This window comes from Lycium ferocissimum, unplaced genomic scaffold, assembly GCF_029784015.1.
Source record: "Lycium ferocissimum isolate CSIRO_LF1 unplaced genomic scaffold, AGI_CSIRO_Lferr_CH_V1 ctg51, whole genome shotgun sequence".
Taxonomy (NCBI): Eukaryota; Viridiplantae; Streptophyta; class Magnoliopsida; order Solanales; family Solanaceae; genus Lycium; species Lycium ferocissimum.
In genome coordinates this window covers 249,113-266,297 of record NW_026725865.1, presented here as the reverse complement: position 1 = coordinate 266,297, position 17,185 = coordinate 249,113, and the positions used below count along the sequence as shown (strand labels likewise).

The 17,185-nt window shown below is 36.0% G+C and overlaps 1 protein-coding gene across 2 annotated transcripts; it reads right to left on the bottom strand.

Annotated features, from left to right (window-relative positions):
- Nucleotides 1-1,608: 1,608 nt before the first annotated feature.
- LOC132044650 (TNF receptor-associated factor homolog 1a-like) lies at nucleotides 1,609-15,605 on the bottom strand. Of its 2 annotated transcripts, none has more exons than XM_059435154.1 (13): nucleotides 15,496-15,605; nucleotides 13,939-14,148; nucleotides 12,696-12,807; nucleotides 10,448-10,536; nucleotides 10,232-10,300; nucleotides 10,016-10,145; nucleotides 8,845-9,003; nucleotides 8,220-8,568; nucleotides 7,114-7,226; nucleotides 6,207-6,345; nucleotides 4,500-4,963; nucleotides 4,203-4,383; nucleotides 1,609-3,771 (listed from the first exon to the last, which is right to left on the bottom strand). In XM_059435154.1, the coding sequence occupies exons 2-13, from the start codon at nucleotides 14,117-14,119 to the stop codon at nucleotides 1,813-1,815; spliced, it is 3,945 nt and encodes a 1,314-aa protein (XP_059291137.1). In that variant the 5' UTR covers nucleotides 14,120-14,148; nucleotides 15,496-15,605; the 3' UTR covers nucleotides 1,609-1,812. The 2 variants fall into 2 exon arrangements, with proteins under 2 accessions (XP_059291137.1, XP_059291138.1); XM_059435155.1 differs by having other exon boundaries at nucleotides 14,003-14,148.
- Nucleotides 15,606-17,185: the final 1,580 nt, after the last annotated feature.

Genomic DNA, 17,185 nt, shown 5'->3' with positions numbered 1-17,185 from the left:
ATTTATTTTTACATACAACTTTTCTGATTTTTGAGATTGTTCTTTATTTATTATAATTCTTTTGGGTATTTGTAACTCCTAACCACCAAATTCATTCTTTGCAGGAGACAAACAGTAGTTGCACGGTGCTCCTTAGTGACGAAAACTTCCAAGCTAATGATTAAAGTTGGTGGCCCTTTTCACCAAACTTCCTCCCTTGTCCTTGGTGCTATCCACAAATCCAGAAGAAATTGAGAACCAATAGGCTTATAAAACATATTAAATGCATATCAAGTGATGAAGCTACTAAGCAGACCCAGTAGTGCATAAACTATATCCACCAATTTCTTTTTGGTTCCTTTTGTTGGTTTTATTTTAGCTGCATTAACCATATTTATCATCATATGTGCATCCAAGATGGGAATTTCACTTATCAAAAGCATTAGTCTAAAGGAAACCTCATTAGTTCTAAGTACCCTAATCCTAATTGTCCGTGAAGTTTGTGACATTAAAAACTGTAGAATTCATCAGAGTTTTCTTTAAATTACAAGAATAAAACTAGAATATAGATTTTACTTTTTTTTTATAGGCATTCTAAATGGAATCTTCAAATTGAAAACCTTCGTAAACTAATATCCAGATATAATTGCGCTGATAATTCATTATAAGTTAGCAGAAGAGCAACTGAATGTTCATGAAGTTTATAATAACTCCCAAATCCACCCGGAATCAAAAGAAGAAAAACTCACTAAATTTGCAAAGAAAGCTCTAAATTCTCTCATTCCTTAGAGAAGAAAATCGAGGTAATCATAGTTTGAGCATAGGTAACCAAGCGAACCTATTTATAAAAGACCAGTAAGTGCATGAACTTACCTTGTAGTCATCTTGTTGAAGAATGAAGTTATTGCGTTTTTAAATTTGAACTCTCTTTTCTTATTTGATGTTTTATTTTTTGTCTTTTGTATTTCCAATTTTGCCCTAGTGCATTTAAGAAAAAAAAAAGAGTAATTTTATTGTTTTGCTAAAAGTTGAAGAGGTTAGGGTGCAAGTCATAAAATAAAATAGGATAGGGTGCAAATCACAAAACATAACACACATTAAGGGTGCAAAATGCAACGGACTCGAGTAAATCTCATAGTTGTTTCTTTGAATAAATGAGTTAAAATTCATGAATTTCTTTTGTAAAATCGGCTTTAAAGGTATAAAGTTCATTAGTTTGTTAGAGATAAATAAAATTTGCTTACAAAGTATATAAATTATTTAAAAGCATTTATAAAATTCAACATATTGTATATATATATATAATTATAAAAATCAACATATTGTATATGTATAATTATAAATATTATGTATAAAATTTATTGGTTCGGTTTGATTTTTTCTTCGATTTGCTTTTAGTAAAACCAAAACCAAACCAAACCAAACCAAATATTATTGGTTTTTAAAAATTCAAAACCAAACTAAACCAAACCCAATTAATTATTGGTTTATTTAGTCGGTTTGATTTGATTTTCGGTTTGGCTCGATTTTTAACCAAACTGTAAACACCCCTAGTATATGATATAATTTTATTATAACATATTGGTTACAACAGCATCAGGATTAATAGCATACATCAAACTTGAGGAATAAGAAAAGGCCAAACTTCTATAATGTCAAATACCAGTCTGGAGCAATAGCAAAGCCATGTTTTTTTAAAGTTAAAAATTTGAAACAAAGCAGAACCACTCTATACAAAATGTTTCCTTTAAAGACCAAAAGACTCCTCTCAAATGCATTATTACAAAGGAAGACAGGGAAAATAATCAAGACTAGGCTCCACCATAGAAGCTCTCAAAGGCCATTTGAAGGCCTATATACTCCATACCCATTTACACCACACGCCAAGTTCGAATAGTCTGGGACGGGATACGGGTGACTACCATCAATGGCCCCATTCCTCATTCCAAGAAATGAGGGATCAGAACCCATCATTTGCCACTGGTTAGGAACTAACCCATCGATATGATGCCCGTTCATAAGTCGCGGATCGGGCTGCTGCATAATCATATCACTAGCACTATCATAAAGGCCTCCAGAGTAGTTATGCTGGAACACGTCATGAAAACTTCGTGATCGTTCAAACCTACACGAGATCGATGAGGGACCTAGATCAACTGGCGTGCCAATATCGCCTGGGAAAGCGAACCCATGATTCAGATGCTGCAACCCACTGCTAAAACTTTGAAAGCCTAAGTCGGGTATAGAAGAAGCCCTTCCAATCCCATGATCATCGTTCAGTAAGTCGTTAATTATATCAAGATGAGGAAATTCATCAGCAGCTGCTACACTCTGGGGCCCTCGTCCTGACGCGCATGCCAGAGAATCAGGAAGGTGATCATGTGTTCTGCTGTTTACAGCTTTGAACAATGCAAAGTTCCTAATTCCATTTGATGCAGAAGGCTGATCTTGCGACATACTCCTGTTGTTGTCCCATTGTGGTCCATTCTGCAAGACGCCATTATTCACCATTCCATTTGACGCAGAAGGATGGTCTTGCGACATACTCCTGTTGTTGTCCCATTGCAGTCCATTCTGCAAGACGCCATTATTCACCATTCCATTTGATGCAGAAGGATGGTCTTGCGACATACTCCTGTTGTTGTCCCATTGCGGTCCGTTCTGCAAGCTGCCATTATTCACCATTCCATTTGATGCAGAAGGATGGTCTTGCGACATACTCCTGTTGTTGTCCCATTGCGGTCCATTCTGCAAGCTGCCATTATTCACCATTCCATTTGATGCAGAAGGATGGTCTTGCGACATACTCCTGTTGTTGTCCCATTGCAGTCCATTCTGCAAGCTGCCATTATTCACCATTCCATTTGATGCAGAAGCATGATCTTGCGACAAACTCCTGTTGCTGTCCCATTGCAGTCCATTCTGCAAGCTGCCATTATTCACCATTCCATATGAAAAGCTTGGTCTGACAGAACTAGGTTCTGTTCTTTCCAAGCCCTGTGGTAAAAATAACGCCGCAGAAACCACTGGAGGTTGTTGAGAGTATGAATGTGACGAGTTAACCGCTGAAATTGGAGAAAGAGGTTGACCAAGACTAGCCGGACTTCCAGAAACAGGAGGCTGTTGGGAGTATGATGAGTTAACTGCTGAAATTGGAGAATGAGGTTGACCAAAACTAGGTGGAGTTCCAGAAACAGGACTACCCATAATTGCGTTCCGATAGGACTGAGTGAGATAACTGTGAGTTGCCGGTGAAGGGTCAGGACCCAATCGACCAGCTGCACTCACTGAACGAGCCAGTGATGGCATTGTCTGAACCATAGAAACAACAGGGGCAGGCGGGGCAGCAGGCCTAGGTCCAGAAACTAAAGGATCACTCAAAGGTCTGGACATGACAGGCACTTGTTGCCATTTGAAATTTTCTGTTGTAGCAGGGACTATTACATGTTGAGACGGGGCTTTCCCAGCTGTAACACAAGCAGCCTGCACCAAGGGCTTATCCTTGACCCTTGGCTCTACAGTTTTATGAGGATCAGCCTTCAACATGACAGCAGTTGCAGATGAATTAGCCACCTGAGCTGGTTTATCAGAAAGCTTGGGACCATCTGAAGAAGATTTTTTGACCAAAATAGGATCTCTCGTGACGGGGGTCTTCGTCTGTGACTTTTGCTGAACAGCAGAGGCTGCATCTTTTGTAGGGCTTTTGAGAGAAGACTGGACACTTGACTTCTCCTTGGAAGGTCTCTCTGTCTCAGCCTTCCTCGGCTTCCTCTGTGGCGAAGCTACTACTTCCTGCTCAGAGTAAGAAAGTAGCATGAAACTGGTACTTACTGGAAGCCCAACAGAAACACAGCACTACAGAAAAGAAATTTCCTATAAACTCATAATCAGAAAGGTATATGCATCTTGAAAAAAAAGTCAGTTTACCGGAATTTTGAGAATAGTAATTCCTTACATGAACAGTAAGACCATGAAACTCAGTTTCAAGAGATTTTTCCTCTCTTGCATTTTTTTTTAGTTAAGCATGTAACAAACGTGATGACGGAGGGGAATTTAAGGTTATCTAACAGCAGTGGGAAGTAACGAGAGATAAGTGAGGGAGACAGCAGAACCAAAAATAATTGTTTTCATCAACATTGGGTGCTATCTCCTTGGTAAAAGAATTTTATGATGGTCAGCCTGTTCTCTAGAAGAAAATGAATGGGTACAAGGAAGATAAGAACCTTCTTCACGTCTCGCTGCTCACTCGACAAAAGCACAGTAGACTGAGACTCAGATCCAGGCGCCCTGCAACTCGTATCACTTAGCTGCCCTACATCCGAAACAGCATCCAATGGCTGACTTAGTGTATCGCTATCCCAATCGGCTGCTTTACAACTTGATTTGTTTCTTTGGTTTTTCCCTCTGAAAAGTTGAAGCACCACAATTTTAAATAAAACAAACATTTCTAACATATTTAGAATAACAAATCCCACCCCCACCCCCACACACACAAAGCAAAAAGAAAAAAAGGAGGTTACCTGCTGGGTGATTTCTGCTTTTTATGGTTCGAAGGCGTCCAAGGCCCATTCAAAACCACTGAAGGAATTGAGTCCGTGGAACATGTAGATGAACTATCATCCATTACAGAAGGACTTCTCCTTCCTGCTAACCCATTTTGCACTGCTGAAAGGTCACTTAACCCACTGCAGCTAGTTTCCGTGGAAGGATGAACTTCCGAGCTGTCAGTATCCCAATTGACAGGACTTGCATCTCTGTCATCAGAGTCGGGATTAATTACCTCTGGGACACAATCTATTGAATCAGAAACATCCGATACTGCTTCCAGTACATCTGGTCTTTCATGCACCACTTCTGGCTCCTCATTCATGTACGTTCCATCACAAATAGGTCCATCCTGATCAGTCTTATATAGCTCCGCCGCAGCAGATTTTTCATCAATAACCTTATCCTTTATTTTTTGATTATTCCGCTTCTGTTTAGCCTGACATATAAAGCAAGCATGATGAAATGAAAAGACCCCAGTTCATAGATAGCACTACTCTGAACTACTCTCTTTCTTCGTTAGGCGAAAAGCAGAAAGGTTGTGCTCTCTGAACATTAAAAGAGGAAACTGACAAATAACGTGCTTCCATGAAACAAAATCACAAAGGATAGAACATTTAAGTCCATCTCAGCAGAGATAGATTACAGTTTTACATCAGTCCATCTCTGGTTCGGTTTTTTTAATTTTCTTTTTCCTTTTTTGGGTTGGAAGAGGGGCCGAGGAAAATCTAGGAAATGTAATGAAATGATCTTCACCAACAATTTAATTATTCTACATAGCATTCATCATTTCAACATGCTTTGACAATTAATTGTCACTAAACAGTTTTCAACGAGTCAACCTATTTAAAAAACTCTAAGAAAACAAAAGCAAGGAGTAAGAGGCCACTATATGCAATTGTTAATATGTCCGAAAACTACAAAATTGTAGCAAATATTGAGTGCCCGAGACGAGATCTCCAAGCAATAATTACCTAAGGCAGATGCTCGGCTCATAGACAAATAGATCCAAATCGATTGCTTCTGTTCACACAACGTGCGTAAAAAGAATTCAATTCCAAAGCTCGTTTCTTATCCTACATAACATTAAGCACTCGTCCAATTTGATGTACAAAATTTAGTATTGCTTTATCTAGTGTTTGGTTTGTATTTTCAATCTTATATAGCTAATCCTGATATAATTTAATACACAAATTTGTGTACTATTTATAGCTAATATCACATGGAATAGCAATACATGGATTAGACAAAAACTACCTTTTATCTTTTCATCAAACCCATCAACAGTTCAACACCCTTTCAATTTTATTAAGTTTAAAAAACAAACCCATATTTTAAAGTTTAACCTAACTATGCCATTGTTATATCAAAGAACCAAACGCCTGATAAAAAATATCTCGGCATTCTTAATCTCTGCATAGCTTGTTTCTGAACTAAACTACTACTAAGTAGCTAATTTTCCACCCCATTACTAACAGATGAATGGCTTAAAAACAGAAATTAAACTCTCAGTGCCAAGGTTCCACTGTTCAACAAAGAGATGCCACTTAACAACCCCAGACCACGTTGGACAGACCGACGAACTGATTGTTGGTCCATGAGAATAAATTGTTGACAACGGTTACTATGATATCATAGCTCTTCAATCAAACTTTGCACACAGATCATATAAAGCACAATACCTGCTTTTTCTTGGACTTTTTTTCCTTTCCAGGTGCTCGTTTAGCTTTCTGCTCAGTTTCAGTAGCAGCTTCCTCTTCACGGATGAGCTCTTCTTGCCTCTTTAAAGCAACTGCCTCCTGATATGCAACCTCTATTTTACTACAGAAGATAAATGAAAAAGTCGTCGTTAACCATTAACAGCTGCAAGGATAACAAACTGCTGCTAATTATTCGCAATGAGCAAAATGCAGTTACTGATGCAACTGGTTATCTATTTATGTTAGCATATCTAATTGCACAGCACAGAAAGAAATAATCAGTAAGATATTAAATTGAGGTCATTATAGACATGCATAATAGCCAGCTTGTACGAATGTTTGAGCACTAGTCACATAATACGAGTTTCCCCTTAAACTGATACGATATAGAAATGAAGCTTCAAATGTTGGCTTCCTTTATTTCCTACCAATCAGTTGGCATTAGCATGTATATAACATGCAAAACCTTTAGGTTCTGAGAAAGGAGATTCAAGAGAAGCAAAGTACATGATAATTGTATGAGGGCTGGCTACTAAGGTCTGGATTAATTTGGAGCAAATCTGAAATTGAATGTCGAACGGAGAAGATATGATTTGCTGGAAATGTACCTTATCCAACCCTGGAGTCAAACCATACATAAGTTGTGCATGAGATATATTGAAGGACGTCACAAAATATACTGAATTCGGAATTAATATGCAATTGCTAAATAGAACTGAGAAAAAAATCCTCAGTAAAAAGCACGTGAACTAAAAAGCAAGAAAATCTCTAAGTTCTAACCATTTAAATAGCAAGGGCAAAAAGAAACTTCTGTTCCGAAGCATTTCTTATGCATTCTATCACAATTACGTGTCAAAAATATGCCAAAAAATTGACTTAAAGAGTTTACCTAAAAATCTGTGCAAGAACAAATATCTCAATGGTTCGACGACCTAATTCAGTTAAACGCCTCTCATCACGCTCAATTGAATCTTTGTTGAACTCATCTCCAGAAGTGCCATCCTGAAACAAAAGGCAATGGTACAATAAGAAAATGCCAATGCAGTATGCATAAATGTTACCTGCCAAAAAGAAAGATAAATTGCAAGCATGCAGACACAGGCCACGAAGTTGACAAATAGCTCAAAAGATATGATTACCCAAAAATAGACGTATAAAGAACAAGAACAAATGTCTATGATATCCCCCCACCCACCCAAGGGATCTTCTGAGTTCTTGTGTGTGTGTTTGGGGAAAGAGGGGAGGGGGTGTGCATCAGGAAATAAGATGATTCTAAGTTAAAAGGCTTTTTAGTACACAACCGTTAGATGTATAGTTCAATTCTTCACTTGCCCAAAGCCATTAAATGTTCAAGTATGAAATTTCCAAACATGGAAAAGCATTCCAGCTGAAATCATCATAGCCCCGAAAACAGACTTACTAGTTGTATACCAGCTAATAGGTGTATTTAACACTGGCAAAGGAGCATATTTTCACTAAAAGTCCAGAAGTCTACCGAGTACACCAGCTTAACATGTGTCCAAACAGGTCACGGACTACATACAAATGCTTGTCAACGATCAGACGATGATATTGTAAGCATACTTTTGACTTTTGCCACACTCCTAAATAAAAGGGACAAATCTATGACAGAAAATAAATAATTAAATAAATAAGCAAACAAACAAACAAACAAAACCAAGAACAGGCAAGAAATAAGAAAACCTTAATCAATTACCTAGCGTAATTAATATAATCAGACTTATAGCAATGAACATTAAAAGTGTCGTCTTACGTATACCTGCACTGAATTGTTGGGTAACATTCTTATCAACTGTTAATTTCCTTATTTTTTCGAAGAAAAATTGTCATGCATGTATCATCTTCATCTTTATGTATCTAATTGTGAATATCCTTATTATTGAGCTTTATATATAGCATAAAGGAGCCTATCTGAGCTATAAGCATGAGAATATATTTGGCTTATAATTCCAACAATGGCATTCTGTCACTCACCTTTGTCCGGTTTTGAGGGCCTTTCTCATCCTTTGGAGGCAATGGCTCCAATGCAGCACTCTCAAGCAATAGCAATACATCATCCACCAATACAAACATGTTTTTCTCCAAACGGACAATAGGAACCAGTTGTTCCACTGCATCCGAATATTTTGCCTTACCTTTCTTGCCCATCATCTGGCCTTCAAGAGACTTAAGCCCGCTGTACAAGGAGTCCATGACAAGAGTGGAAGTAACCTCCTTCTCTATGAAAAAGTTCTTGACAACCACTTTCAAAATTGAATCTGATCTCTCCTCGGACATGCGGCATCTATAATTTTGGTCCATGCCGAGCCAAAAAGCACGGAAGCTGAAATTCCATTACAAGTAGTCACTAAGTTTAGGTGAAAATGCTGAGAAATGTGACCAATGAAAGACTGACATCAAAATCTTAAGCATTTCACTCAAGGAGATGAGAAGGAACACAGTTTTTTCAACATAAAAACATTAACCATGAGTCATTGGCCACAAACAACCCAGCTAGACTAGATACAGCGGAGAGCACAAACCAAAATAGAAGCTACCCTATAGAAACTAAGAGCCTTCAAAACATTGCCAAAAAATTAAGAAAAATTGACAACCCTACCTTGACCACCGCGCTCTATCCTCTATCAACTTCCCAAGCTTTACTCGTCGCTCTTCCACGAAACGGCGACAAATTTGTTCCACATTAGTCAAATATACCCTAACAAGCTCCCGTCTATATTGACGGTCAAGGCAACGGAAGGGACGATCTGCTTTCTCCCTACAGACAAAGAACATAGATTGTAGCAGTTCAGCATCGCAAGGATCATAGCGGTACAAATCCAATAATCACTGTTTTGAGACCCATTCAAGCATCAAAGGCACTGCTTAGGAGCAACTCACTGCCAAATAATATAAAGGACAGTAAGTCTATCCTCAGAAAGAAGGATTCAGAGAAGAACTGCTACACATTCTCAAGCTGAACTAAAAGTTAGATCGAATATTTATGTAAGATAAATGAAGCCTTCCGATTTCAAGATTGTGTTGTCTTGGTCTATAATGGTCTAAGTTGCTGATTGGTTCAAACTTCACAGTATGCAGCAAGGGCACTTCAATCATGTCCTATGATACGCAAGGTCAACTTATAATAGTAGAATATTAGAAGGTAACGAAACACAAGGATAAATGCATCGAGGAAAAAGAGATTGTTGTATTGTATGATTAATTTGTAACGCACAAACAAAATGAAAGTATAACTTCCTACTTAGATTAATATGTGTGTAAAGCTTAAAAAATAGAAATTTTGGAAACCCAATTCAATGATGTTCATACTTCATGTCAGTATGTCCATATCAGGTCATATGCCATACTTCTGGCGTGTTTTCCACATCTATACTTAAGATCAACCAACTTGATCTTTTTTATGCATAACACTTTAAAAAAGCTCAAACCGTACGTTTTACACCCCATTCACAAGCATACATAAGATATCACTTTGACATTTACCATAGCGCATCTGCTAAACCTCTTAAGGTAAAACAAAAGGTATATGCATTTGAACTGAGATAGATGAAAGCAAGAGGGGTGAATTAATAATCACAGTACAATCAAAGAAGAACGGATTTCATTTTTCTGGCTGAAGATGCAATTTAAGGGTAACACTGTGAGCTGCATTAAAAGGAACCTAAAAATAAATTTCCAAATTTAGAAGAGCCTCCCATTTGTCCGTGTAACGGAGAAGAGAAACAAACATCAATCTAGAAAGCCTCAAATAGGAACGGCTCGTGATAGACCTGATTACTTGAACTTGAGCTTTTATTATGAGGGTATCAGCATCGACAAAACCATCTAAAACTTTCGACAGCTCCATAAATTTTTTCCACCCCCAATCATGCTCTTTCTTCCAGAAACGATGTAATGTATCTGCAGAAAATTTGCAACTGTATATTAATGTGAGCACAAATGGAACCAATAAAACAACTGTAAAAGAACACACCCAATAAACCAACCTGAATACTTGGACTTCTTCGGGTCTTTGTTCACCACAGCTATAGTGAATTGAGCAAAATGACTCCAACCTGTTCTTATCAAAATAGAGAATGAAACATCATAAGTCATAACCATAGCTAACACGTCACTTTCTACCGAATTTGTGATGAACTATCACAACATTTTTTTTTTTTTAAAATTGGTACTGTTAGAACTATCACAACATTATCGCGCACCTGGAAGGAGCTTGTCATGATTAGCCACACAAAGAAACAAAGAGAGATGGTTGCAAACATCACATCCTTGAGGATATATCAAAATGTACCTGCCGCAACAGTTGGAAGCAAAATTTGTCAGTCATTATTAATTCATGAACTGATAATTTCAACTCAATGAAAGAAAACGAACATATGATAATAGAGCAGATGCTGCTTTTATTGCATTTCCCCAAGGAACTTCCACTACGATGATGAGAGTGGCAAACATGATAACCTAAACTCCAAATTTTACAATTACAATCACCAACCTCTACATCAATGTAACAAGAACATTATTATTGCTGTGACCACCCCGTCTGCCTCTAACTAAGCTAAAAGTTTATTCGGTTCAACAATGGAAAAGAAGAAGGAAGGGAACAGGAATGGGTGTTGATCATTACTTTCCTTCGCTGACCTATTGATCATTCACTTCTAGAGGAAAGTAAAAAGGGTTTACCTTGTTGTTTAACACGTAGTAAGAAGAATTTAGTGATTTTCATTCAATTTTCTCAAGGGTTGAAGAAAGATTACATGAAGAGGTATCATGCACCTTAACTTTTTCTTATCTAACCAAACCATGGAAGTAACTCACTTTTCCATTTTTACTTATTTTCTTCCTACTAATATAGTTTATCTTGAAAATGGCATTAGCAATTAATGAAGAACTGAAATAAGCAGCATTAAAAATTAGAAAAGCTAATATACATAGAAAATGAAAATAGTAGTTAGCATAGCATTTGAAATGATCTGTTGTTCTTGCAAATATAAGATGTAGTTAATGTATCCAAGGGTGTGGCCCAGAGGTCCATAAACCAGTGAAAGAGACTTAGGGTTCAAGTCCCTGTAGAGACGAAAAATATGTGGTGGTTTCTCCCCCCTTGTCCTAAGCCTTGATGGGAGGTATCAGGTACCCAAGGGAACACTGGAGGTACCCGCAAGCTGTCCCAAAATACCACCTTTATCAAAAAGCTGTACTTATCTTTTGTGTAAATAAATTCTCGTTGCTGAGTGAAAATCACTCCGAGAAATTCACAAGTCACTTTCCTAGTCAATTCTCAATTTTTCAAGTCTTTCTTATAGTTTATTATCAAGCCAATCCGAGCTACAACGGTCTATCAACCAATCTAACATAATCCTGACTGTTTCTCCAAGGAAATTGTTTAGGAAAAGGTTCTCTCCAAGGAAATTTCATCACTCAACAGTCAGCTCAAACGAACAACCAGCAAGACATCCTTATGAAACGTCGTAGAAGATCTCAAGAAGTCAGTATATTTATAACAAGCTTGGTCCATTCATGATACGCGCCAGCGCAAGAAAGAGTGGTGGAAATGATATCGGAGATTAATGTAGCATTGGAAGTAAGAAGATTCCATGTAGCCTGATAAATGATACTACATTCTTTTCAATTTATGTGAACATAATAAAGAATAACTTTTGAAACTTGTGGTCTTAAACATGCCATACTACAAGACTTGTGAAACTTGTGGTTTTTGAACATGTTATAATATTTATATGACTATAAAAGCTTCTCATTTATGGTAAATTGGGGAATTTAAATTAAATTGTTTCCAAAATTAGAAAGGGTCCTTTCTTTTTGAAATGGACTAAAAAGAAAATAGGTTCACATACATTGAAATGGAGAGAGTAACAAAAGTTAATATAGCACTGGAAATAAGAAATACTTATTGTAACAAAGAAAAAGATATTAGGAGTTAGAGTCATTGTAAATAACAAGATTCATTGTGAATCTAATAAACTTTTTTTTGTTTGATAACCGTGGTGTCTGGACCAGCTTGCGCGCACCTCGATTAATTCAACAGGGTACTTGCTTCCTTCCACAACACAGGTACTAGGTAACTTTGTCTACCAAGACTTAGACATATGGGAAATATCACCTAGTGTTTTTGTCTCCGCCGGATTTGAACCCGAGACCTCATGGTTCTCATCTCACTTCATTGACAGCTAGGTCACACCCTTTGTGATTCTAGCAAATATAAGATGTTAATATCAGCTGCCGAGTGTCAAAACGCTCAAGCAATTTACAAATCATTTTCTGTCTACTCTCATTCTCCTATTCTCAGTGCTTAAACAATAATATAGGGTGCACATGGGAGATTTTTTATATAAGATTCTAAATGCAGTAACAAAAATGAGCTTACAGAAGAGGTTAACTGAAACTAGCCAAGTAAGTACGTTTCACAAAATAATTCTTCACAAAGCATCATACCATTTGTAGCCACCAACATCAAATGCATTACTCCGAAGTTCTCTCTTGTTAATTTGTGAAAACTTATCAATCTTCCACGTATATTTCCCATATAGCTCAGAAGGTTTAGGGCCTAAAGACAATAAAAAAGGATAACTGAATAAAAACTCAAATGGTAAAACTGAATAAGAATGCCACGGAGTTCCACACAAAAAGAAAATTCTCAATTATACCTCAAAGATCATGTCTTTACCCAATAGGCAAAAGACGCATTGTGTTGCAATTTAGATCTAACGCGGACCTAAATCCTCTAATTTTTTAAATCTACATTTGTTATAAAATCTATGTAGCTGGGCAAGTGATAAGTAGGCAGTATGGTATCTTTTATGTTAATACTTTTAAAGAAAGCTGATAGTCACTATTATATCTTTTAGGTAAAATTCACAACTTAACTGCAATAACTATTTTATGAAAACTAAGAAAAACAGCCAGAAACATGAAACAAATACAACTCCAATATCCCGGCATAAGGCATGGCTAAGACCTTTATGCCAGCCATATAACTATAACCATCACTAAAGAGTTGGCATTTTCATACAGCTTAAAAGTTATACGAAGTTACGAACTAGAAAAATGAAGACAGGGTACCACAACAGAATGGATGCAGAGCGTTGTTATAGAAAAGTAGCTTTCAAGCCAGAGTATGATTGGATCTCATGATGTTAGCTATGCTCATATAGTGGTGTACCCCAAAAGAGAAAGGCCTTATGTCAGCTATGCTACTTAAGCAATTCTTGTCCTTGTAAACACCATAGTATAAAATTGGGGGAGAGTTCGACAAGGAAGGAGGGAAGGACAAGGAAAATACAAAGAAGTGATTAATATACTTTCTCGAAAGACTTAACAGACTGGGATACAAGCCTCCTATGCTAAAGAGTGAAAAGAACACTCATCCAAAATGAAGCATGTAAAGTGCCTCACTTATTAGCAGGCCAAAAAAAGGAATTTTGGGCAGACTAGATAGCTCTACATAAAAGTAGAGCAGGTTAGTCCAGCCTCCATAATCAATAATAGAACTCCTACACAGCTTTTTTCACTTTTAACATAAAAAGGAAAAATCTAAAGAAACGAACAATCTTGTTTACCAAGTAGGGTCATAAAAAATACTGTGAAATCAAACATCATAAAGTCCATGAATCCTCGATTATCAAACACAAATTTGAATGAATTGGTAAAAAAAAAATAGAGATTGCAAACACCATACCACCATCATCATCGTCATCACAATCCCAGTAAGGAGGCGAAGTTGATGGAGTTCCATTTTCTACCTGCTCGGATGACCTCCATTCCGCCAATGCTTCACTATTTTGGCATTGCTGCTGCCCACTTGACACTCCCTCCGAAGACCTAGCTGTGCCTGCCTCCTCATATGCACTTGAAGCCATTTCTCGCTCCACAACTCCTGCAACTTCACCTAAACCAAAAAATTACACTTTTTTACAGAATTGATTCAGAGAGCTAAAAGCAATGAAACACCGCAATTCTACATTTAACGTATCTAAGAAAACCTCAGAAAGGAATAGTATATCGGCTAAATTTTTGACCTTCCAAACTGGCAGATTTTAATTCACGGTGTGAATTTCATTAATAAACACGCAAAATGAATTGAAATGGACTGTGAGTATCGCCGAACCGACCCAACTACAATCCCATCAAGGCATAATTGTTATCATTGTAGCAACGATATATAACATCTTTTTTTGGAAAATACCTTTTTCGGTCGATTATCGTATTAGCTTGCTGCATTTACTGTTACTTATTTTCATACTGCTAATTTATAATATTTTGCCATGGTTCCTTTACTCTCATCAATTCTTGGCTGACTTCTTGCCCGCCTTCCCCTTGAGCCGAGCGTCTTTCGGAAACGGTCTCCTTACCTCCCAAGGTAGGGGTAAGGTCTGCACCGTACACTCTACCCTCCCCAAACCCCACTTGTGGGACTACACTGGATATGTTGTTGTTGCTGTTTTTTGAAAATACCGACCGAATTCGATCGGTTTTTTAAATTAGATTGAAAATCCACATTAAGATAAATCCTAATAAACCCTAATTTCACAAAATTTTCCATTAGTTATCAAAAACCCAGTGATAATTAAACCCAACAGAATTATTAAACCCAGTGAATAATTAAACCATTAAATAATTAAAACCAATTTTTTATTTTTTATTTTTAAAAAAAAAGGCCTATCAACAAAAATTGTTTAATTAATAACAGAAAACATATCAACAGTTATCAAAAACCCAGTGACAAATTAAACCCTTTTTTATTTTTTTTTATTTTTTAATTAAACCCAATTGAAGAAAGTCTATCAACAAATTTTAAAAAAAAAATTAACAGACAATATATCAACTAGTTATCAAAAACCCAGTTCAGAATTAAACCAAATTGAATAATTAAACCCAATGAATAATTAAACCCAATTGAAAAAAAAAAACACTCTATCAACAAAATTTAAATAAAAATAACAGAAAACATATCAACTAGTTATCAAGAATCCATTGAATAATTAAACTTAATTGAATTAAGTCTATCAACAAAAAAAAATAAAAAAATATGAACTAGTTATTAAAAACCCAGTTCAGAATTAAATTAAACCCAAATTGAATATAAGATCGATAAACTAATTATAAAAAATCAAAACAACAAATTACGATAAGGATCGGCAAAACTTAAATTACCTAAAATACCCACGGAAACCCTAAAGCAAAACAAATAAAAAACTAAAGGGCAAATCGGGGAATAGTGAAAATTATAATTTACCTGAAGAAGATCGATATAAAGGAAGCACAGAGCTGAAATGAAGCAGAGAGAATTAAGAGTTTATTTTTTTTTGTGTGAATTGAAAAGATTTTAAGTTTAGAGGTTGAAGAAGCCGATATGAGGAAATGAATAATACTATATATACTAATAGGAAAATTTTATCTAATTTATAATGTGTCACACTGTGAATATGAGTGTGTGGGGGGCAAATATACATATATAGTAACTGTTTTATGACCGATTTACCTGCCTTCCGCTATGTGTGGGTTCGGGGAATAATGGACCATTATTATACGCTTTATTTTGCATTTCGTAAGAGGGAATGTTTTAACGCTCAAACCCGTGAGTGTAGGTAATGAAGTATATATTTGGTAATTGTTTTAAGTCATTCAGGTGTAAAATTAATATAGTGTTTGATTTGCAATATAGAAACTCGCATAATTAATACGAAAGGGGCCAAATATCCCCTTGGGTCCAGATATATCTTCCCGTTATATTTTGGCACAGATGTAGCTCTCATTTTAACAGAGCGATACATGTTATCATCCTAGTAGTCTATTTTAAACTTTTTTTAATTCTTTTTTTTTTTCATTACATGTAGGGTAGAAAGGCTAGTGTTTTAATTACAATTTGGTGATTCGAACCTTACCAAAGATTAGTTAATCAATTTCACCTACTAGATCTCTGGTGACGATTTTAAACTATTCTCAAACTAATTGAAATTAAAATTCACCTCATAACGGAATAATCAATTAAAAGACCCATACCCATAACTCAAAAGATTGCTTCTTCCCTTGGGCAGTTGAAACACTTTTTTACACCTCCTTACTCTCCAGTCACAGTATAACGAAGGATGTATTGGCCCTTTTTCAATAGTATAGGGGTATATTTGATCCTTTTCAGTAATTAAAATATGTATAAGTTATTAGGAAATCTATTTATTATTTTATGCAGGATGAAAAGTTGAATAGTTAATACACGACCAATCCTTACATTAATGATATCTGCATAACTTTAACCAGCTACAAAACAAACCTTATATGTATAGTAATTATTTCTTTATTATTTAATTACACACAGAGAGAATGGGAAAGAAAATAAAAATTGAATTCATAAGGAAAACATGATAAAAATAGAATGATATAGAGAAGATTAACATAATCTCACATATATATCCCGGAGCAATTTTAAATTTTTTAACTTATTAAAAGAGAGCAATTCAGATCTCTATCAAAAATTAAACAAACCTCATTATTTTTGAGGTAGATTTAAGGAAGTTTTTAAAATATATCTTCAACATTTTTGATTCTTTAACTTTGCTAAACTGGACTCTTTTAATCTCTGCCAATATTTATCAAAAAGTTATTTGATTTAATAAAAATTTGAGTGAAAAAAATTAAACGGGGACTCACATTTGGAGTGTAGGTTTAATGTGAAGCCCATTAATATCGGGAAATGAGATCTCTTGCATTCTTGCAATTTGAATAGAAAAAAATGGCCTTTGCAGATCTCTTATGTGTAAAAAACTAAGATTTCTTGTAAAAAGACTATAAAGCTAAAAAAAAAGTTTGTAAAGGGCTAAATCCATCTCTCCCTTAATATCACTAGATTGCATTATTCTTGTCATTTTTATACATGGAGAATTATAAGGTGAGCAATTAAACCCCACCAAGAAGGTTGAAGGCTAGAT